This window comes from Sprattus sprattus, assembly GCF_963457725.1.
Source record: "Sprattus sprattus genome assembly, chromosome: 12".
Classification (NCBI taxonomy): domain Eukaryota; kingdom Metazoa; phylum Chordata; class Actinopteri; order Clupeiformes; family Clupeidae; genus Sprattus; species Sprattus sprattus.
The window spans coordinates 21,675,086-21,682,585 of NC_137910.1; the positions used below are offsets into that span (position 1 = coordinate 21,675,086).

Genomic DNA, 7,500 nt, shown 5'->3' on the forward strand with positions numbered 1-7,500 from the left:
GTGAGCAATTAATTGTGTGGGGCTGGGCGAGTGAGTATGTAATTGTACGTGCGTGAATCTGATAAATGTCTGTGTGTGTGTGTGCATGTGTGTGTGTGTGCATGTGTGTGGGTGTTTGTGTGTGTGTGTGTGCGTGTGTGTGTGTGTGTGTGTGTGTGCGTGCGTGTGCGTGTGTGTGTGGGGGGGGATGGGGGGGTTTGGGGGGCAGACAGTGGTGTCTCATTAAATGGATGTGCTCACTGCTGTGTATCTTGCCAGTCCTCGTTAATGACCATATCTGACAACCGTTCGCTGGTAGGTAATGAGACAAGTTCAAGGACAACATGGCCAATCTAAACACACATGCAGCTCAGCTCAACTCGGGTGAGGAGAGTGGTCCATGCCAAGCGAATTCGGGGGGGTGTGTGTGTGTTTGTGTGTGTGTGTGTGTGTGTGTGTGTGTGTGTGTCATTCACCGAAGCGTGACTCACAATCTATACCTCCACATTGTACACGCCTCAACGCCCCCCCTTGAAAATAAGCCTCATTCTATGTGCTGCTTGAGACGCTGCTCTGCACCGACTGGGAGTACATCTCCTAATGCCCCTCCACCCTGTGTGGGGTGGAAACACAATATCTAAAATGTATCAAAGTGTTCATTAACATCTGTGCTCTTTCTAGTCCTTCCCCGAGGGGCAGGGTAGCATTTGGTGGCAGCTTGTCTGGCCACAACCTTCATGACAGCGCTATTACCATGACACACTACCTGTCGTGCAGTGTCAGGCGGACGCGCATGACTTGGAACACGCTCCGCGGGTTTATGCCATAACAGAGCCGGCACTGTGTCACCGGTGTCATAATACCGTCTGCGGTGTTTGCTAAGAGTAGGCCCGACACCTCCACACTGGCATCATGTCGCGCGCCCCACCAGGCACTGCAGTGGCTGTGTCATAAGGACACCGTGCCCAATGAGGTGGGAACAGAGGCTCAGCTAGTAAGTAGTAGGCTGTTCTAGGTGATCTTTCATCAAGGTCTTTTCACAATGTCATTCATGAGTTTTACTACTTGACACCAGTCAGAGCAGAAGAAGCAATTAACTCGTGTCTATACTCAAAATGCAGTATAGTAGTAGCATAGCAGTATACAGTATAGTAGATATACTGCACCACTAAGCACTTTGTTGCGGCACTGTGTAAACGATCAGGGTGTGTGTGTGTGTGTTTGTGTGTGTGAGTGTGTCTTTGTGTGTGTGTGTGTGTGTTTGTGTGTGTGTGTGTGTGTGTGTGTGTGTGTGTGTGTGTGTGTGTATGTGTTTGTGTCTGTGTGTGTGTGTGTGTGTGTGTGTGTGTGTGCGCGTGTGTGTGTGTATGTGTTTGTGTCTGTGTGTGTGTGTATTGTACCTTGGGCCTGACTGGCCATCTCCTCATCTTTAGACTCCTGTTCTTCTTCATCCTCCTCCTCTGCTTGGGAGATGAAACGAAGGGGTTTGATTTTTGAGAAAAGCACAGCATTAATGAGGATCACACTAGTTACGGAGAAGGATCTTAGAATAACAAATCTACTTTTTCCATCTTTATTTTTAACAACTTTCTCACACAAGCAATAGAAAGAGTGACACAGAGGGAGAGAAAGAGAGAGCGAGAGAGAGGAGCAGAGAGAGAGAGAGAAAAAGAGAGAGTTTCATCTGCCATTTTATGCTGTGATGATATGTATCTAATCATCCTCTCGGCTGTCGGGCTGGAATTAAAGCACAAATTCATTTGCTAAAAAGAACACTCCTCGTCTCTATCAGTCCTGGGGAAACATAATTATGCCTCCCCCCTCCCCCCTCCCACACACACACACACCACCCCCATCCCTGAAACTTATGATTTTCTCAAAGTGTATCAAAACACGAAAGATAAAAACCTGTGGTCTTGCTACTGATTAAATGACATATCTTTTATGCACTACATAACTGCAGGATACACTCCAGCATATGATCACAAATCAGGGAAACTGCTCTTTGCCTGTGATGAGTGTGTGTAAGTGTGTGTAAGAACAGTGAGAGTTAGAATGATGGTGCATGGAGGTCTGGACGCACCTTTCTGACTAAGCATGTCTGCATCGGCATCGACTGGCCCCTCCTCATCTCCCTCAGCATCATCTGCAAAACACACACACACACACACACACACACACACACACACACACACACACACAAGCATCAGTCAGGTCAGCATAAGCACTCAACTATACATAACTCTAATATGTAACATGCAGACATTACGTAAGAGTGAGAATGTCAACACAGTAAATGCCCACACTAATTCTGGGCAGTATGGCTCAATGTTTAGCATTGCTTTAAACATATACAACTGTGGCATATAGTTACTTATCCGCAACTCTGTACTCGAGCTGACTGCCAGTGCACCAAGGGCAAGCGCTTCATCAATGTGTCTACTTCTAGAGAACCGAACCCATGACTTTGGTGTTTTCAATGCCATGCCCTTTGCTTAACACCCTCTTAGACATCCCATTGTAAACATGAAGCTGTGTTGCGATCGAGATCTTAACGCTTAGACTGCGCTCTACTGAGTCGTCATGACTTCAGTCGTTTCAGCTGCTTTTGTTTCATCAAGCGGAATTGATTAGCTTCATGCTGCCTGCCGGATGGAACACAGAGCGGACCGGCGGGGTAAATGTGACATCCTGTCCCTACACGCTCAGCAGGGTGTATTTACTGATGTGTTTACGTGCCCGCTCTCTCTGCCTCCTGTTATCACTAAGGCCAGTGGCGGCAGCCTCACTCCTTCACCAGACGTGTTTCCTCTCTCTCTCTTTCTCTCTTGCTCTCCCTCTCTTTGCTCCTCTCTCCCCCATCTCCTCTCTCTCTCTTTGCCCCTCTCTCCCCCCATCTCCTCTCTCTCTCTTTGCCCCTCTCTCCCCCCATCTCCTCTCTCTCTCTTTGCCCCTCTCTCCCCCCATCTCCTCTCCCTCTCTTTGCCCCTCTCTCCCCCCATCTCCTCTTCCTAGAAAGCGCTGACATTTGGGACAAATTGGAGAACGCAAAGCCATGACACCAATAATGTGACGCACTTGACAATGGCTATTGTGCCGCTTGCATAATTGCTTTTTTAACAAGCTGGAAAGAAGACGCCGCTGCTTTCCTGATATCTCTGCATTTTCTCTCTCCCTCTCGCTCACACACACACACACACACACACACACTCTGATTTCCCTTCCCTCTCAGAACAATAAAAAATGCCAGAGCCCATTAAGCTCGGAGGGCCGACGCTGACGGTGGCAACTGAGTGGCGCTGTCAGTCAAGTGCTGTTGACAGCGGCTGGACACTGCTCCTCCCTATCCATCAGTGGTACCGCGCAGACGTGCCCCTCCATGTGTGATATTGGATATTTATTGGATGAATATTGCCTAAAATGGCCAAAGATTCATGACTCGTGACCACCCGCCTCCCAGGCTCAATTAAGCCCAGCGGGAGACTTCAGCGGTTGCACGGTCTTGAAGGTTTTTTTTTTTGGGTCGTTTGTTTGTCTGCTGTGTTATAAAGAACTGGAGAAACCTGCGGCTTCCTGCTACTCCTACTGTTTCATTCCGGGTATTGTTCACATGTGATCCACTTAGCAGAAATGTGTCTCCCGCCTTAAGAAGGGTGAAAACTAAATCCCCCATTGCTGAAGTAATTCTTTTCTTATGAGATATTTGGGTGAGCAATTGGATTAGTGTCTGAGAGAGCCAGAATCCTATCAGACAGAGAAAGTGTGTGTGAGAGTATGTGTGAATGGGTGTGTGTGTGTGTGTGTGTGTGTGTGTGTGTGTGTGCTTGCACGTGTGATGCAGGTTAAAACATGAGTGCATTGTTTCCATCAGAAAATTGTGGTGGTAAAGCTGGTATTCTCAAACTACAGATCAGAGAAAACTACTGATGTACTCTAACGCGTAAAAAAATCAAGTATAAATGTATGGAAAATGTATGGATCAAAGATGGATATGTGGATAAGATCAAATGTATGGTATAAAATGCTGTTGTGTACATGAAAAGGTAACAGTTGACATGATACTTTGATCGGTTGAACATACGTGTCGGAAGAACCGCGTCTGATGCAGATATTATGCAACGCCTTCTAAATATACTACATGAATGCAAAATCACACACCGTATGCAAACATGTATGTACACAACATACACAGACAGACACACACATACACATACACATACACACACACACACAAATGACGTATAAGTATCATGAGCCTCAGCTGTGGCAGGGTGTAGATTCTCACCTTAGCTGTGGCAGGAGATGGAAGAGGAACACAGACACAGGCACAGGCAGAGATGCAGGCACTCTCTGAGCCCCGGCTGCAGAGCCACACATGCCTCGCCAGCAGGTGGCTCTAGTGCTACAGGCAATACTTACCAGAACTACAGCAAGCAGACATGTGCTCCCCCCTCACGCGGGCACGCAGGCACGCAGGCACACACACACACAAGCAAACACGCATACACACACACACGCCTATCTACACATTGTATCCACACAACCCCCCCCCCCCCCACACACACACACACACACGCATGCACCTCTATCTACACAATGTACCCGCAAAAACAACCCCCGCCATACATACACACACACACACACGCTTGAGAAGTGTATTCTCTTTAACAGGGGAGAGGGGTGGTGCCTTGTGTAAAAGGTAAACCATCTCACTGGCATGCCTGACTGCCTCACACATAATCACAGCCCCTGCCAATGTCTTCCACAGGATCTGACGACAGCACGGAGGGGAGGAGAGGGGAGAGGAGAGGAGAAGAGAAGAGAAGAGAAGAGAAGAGAGGAGAGGAGAGGAGAGGAGAGGAGAGGAGAGGAGAGGGAGGGGGACAAAAATGAAAACACTGGGAGGGAAACTTCTGGTGGCATGACATGAATCCTGAACAAAAGGTGTTCAAGACCAGCAACCATCTCTATATTTCTTCCTTCCTCTCTCTCTTTTCCCCTTTTTTAGTTTCTGTCTCACTCTCTCCTCTCACTTTTTTGGTCACTCTCTGTCTGTCTCACTATCTATCTGACCCCTTCTCTTTCGTCTGCACAGTAGCTCTCTCTTTGTGTTTGAAGTCTCTTTCCTTTCATTTTTTTGTGTCTGTCTGCCGGTTACTCTCTCTCTCTCTCTGAGTGTGTAATGTATTCAGGACACTGTCATGGGGGAGAGGTCTCTTTGAATTGCTATATCTCTGCTCTCAGGTGGGTTGGAACACAAAGGCCTGGCTACCTGCTGTGCGGAGACATGCTCCAAGCTTCTTATACAACCAGGCACTATACCACCCCCCCCCCCACCTCTCTTTTCTCTTCTATTCTTTTCTGTACTTTCTTCTCCGCTCTTAATGTGTGATAGCCCCGCCATCCCCTCCACCGATCCTTTCCTCATTTGCTCGCTCTTTTCTCTCCTCTCTCCTTTGCCACTGTTTCTTTCGTCATTTGCTTGTAAATGGCGAACAGATTGGCTTCGAAGCTCCCGTGGCCTGATGACCTGCACTGTCTGTTTGGGCTGCTGCTGAACTCGCAAGGACCAAACTGTGAAGAAGGGCGATGCTTTGTTCGGTTGCCGAGCGTTGGGGCAAGCTCTCTTTGACTCCCACTAGATCCAACATCAATTCCTGCTGAAATCCCTTCTCTTACGCTCTTGAGTCTTCCTTCACTCTTCGCCTCTCTCACTCTCTGTGTCTGTCTGTCTTTGCAATATAGCCAGCCAAAGGATTTCAGGTAGATTACATCACAAATCACTTCATCCATCCGAACACCACGGGGGAAAGTCCATCCTTTGCTCTCCTCAACCGGGCTGTGCTTCGGACTGAGCTCAGGTCAGTCCAATAGCACTCTCGGGCACTGCAGCTGACTGGGGAACTGGACCTTCACACAGACGTGTGTCTCAGAATTGATACGGCATCAAAGCATCTAATTTCCTCTCATCACTGGCTTTGCTGCAAACTTAGAAAAGCTAAATTTCATTTCATTTTGTTTTTTATACCTTGTGCCTGTAATGTAAGATCTCTTAGAAAAAGCAGGCTTTTAATCTTTGTGTGAACCCACAGTCTTACATTAGCTGTTGCTTTCTTGGTGTTTCTGGCTGTTTATGAGGTTTTTCATCACGACCGTGGCATTCACAAAGACAGCGAGAGAGAGACAGGGAGCAGCCGCTGCTGCCCCTGGGAGTGGACTTAATGCTTTCTTGTTAATGCGCGTTTGTCATTAACGGCTTCACTAAAAGCCCATAAGTGTTGACCTGGGATCAGTGAGGACAGGGCCCTGACGAAGCCCAGCTCTGCGTGATGCAACACAGGGGCAACGCTCTCCCATGGCTATGACTCTACATGAGTGACTACTGCTGCACTGCTGGGAGGAACAGGCCTTGGCTTGTTCATCCAAGGCCTTTTTAATAATGTATGAACTGTACAGTTTTGACAGGAGAATCCATGTTCGTGAGCAGGCACACACACACACACACACACACACACACACACACACACACAAATGAGGGAGGAAAGTAATGAAAGATATACAGGCTTTTCTTTTCCTCGCCCACCTGATGAAGATAGGGAGATATGGTATGGCGGACGTGGCTCAGACACGATGCTCTTGTGTGGATCCTCTCCTGACATGACGAGCCTATTCAAGGACACACTTCTTTCTTTTCATGTCCTTACAAAAGCAAGTCTTCATTTGCCTCCCCTTTTGGGAAAAGCCAATTAATCACCTGCTTGTGCGCAAGTGCTTTTGTCAGCGCTATCTTTCCCCATCATCTGCGACCTGGCTGAGCTCTGCACTCCCATCAATACAACAATGTGGTGACAGGTTTTCTGACTAGGTTGTTTGAAGGACTGAAAGGGTAGTAGTTGAGCTACGCGGAGGAGTCCCTTTTGTGAATGGATTAGTTAACATTAAGCTGCGAGGTCTGATAAATTAGGATTTGTAAAGATTATTACAAAATGCTTGTGCATGTGTGTGTGTGTGTGTGAATGTGGCTTAATGCCTCTGATTGAATTTTGAGGGTGGTGGGGAGGGGATCAAATTGAATTAGCATCTTGTATTATGGCAAATGTGCTGGGTCTGTTTGTCCCTGTCTGAGTCACGCCTGGCACATTCTCTCCCTCTTTTTCTCACTCTCTCTCCCTCTTTCTCACTCTCTCTCCCTCACTCTCTCTCTCTCTCCCTCTTCCTTTCTCTCTGTCATTCAGTCTGGCAGTCAGTGGAGGCGCCCCCGGAGCACTGGAACACTCAGGCCTCTTCCATAGACCGATGTAGCAGTCTGCGTTCAGCTTGCACAGAAGTGGGGGTGAAGAGCGGAGAGAGGAAGTAGGAAGTTTGGTTTGTTTGTTGGAGGATAAGATGGAGCTCTCCCCTGCAGGCGGCCCGTGCCTGACGCAACGCTTAAAAAACGAGCGAGGACCGTCCTCCTTCAGCCTTATGGCTCGGAGACAAATGGACGGGGTGTTATGTTAATTGCCCGCTAACGCCCTCCAG

At 48.0% G+C, this 7,500-nt stretch overlaps 1 protein-coding gene across 4 annotated transcripts in view; it reads right to left on the bottom strand.

Moving 5' to 3' along the window:
• Positions 1–7,500, bottom strand: part of macrod2 (mono-ADP ribosylhydrolase 2) — a 444,340-nt gene that overhangs the window by 24,794 nt on the left and 412,046 nt on the right. For all 4 annotated transcript variants that reach the window (XM_080848946.1, XM_080848947.1, XM_080848948.1 and 1 more), the window contains 2 exons: positions 2,063–2,125; positions 1,380–1,439 (listed from right to left, as the gene is read on the bottom strand). In XM_080848946.1, coding sequence (XP_080705072.1) covers positions 1,380–1,439; positions 2,063–2,125 — 123 coding nt within the window. The remainder of the gene's footprint in view (positions 1–1,379; positions 1,440–2,062; positions 2,126–7,500) is intronic.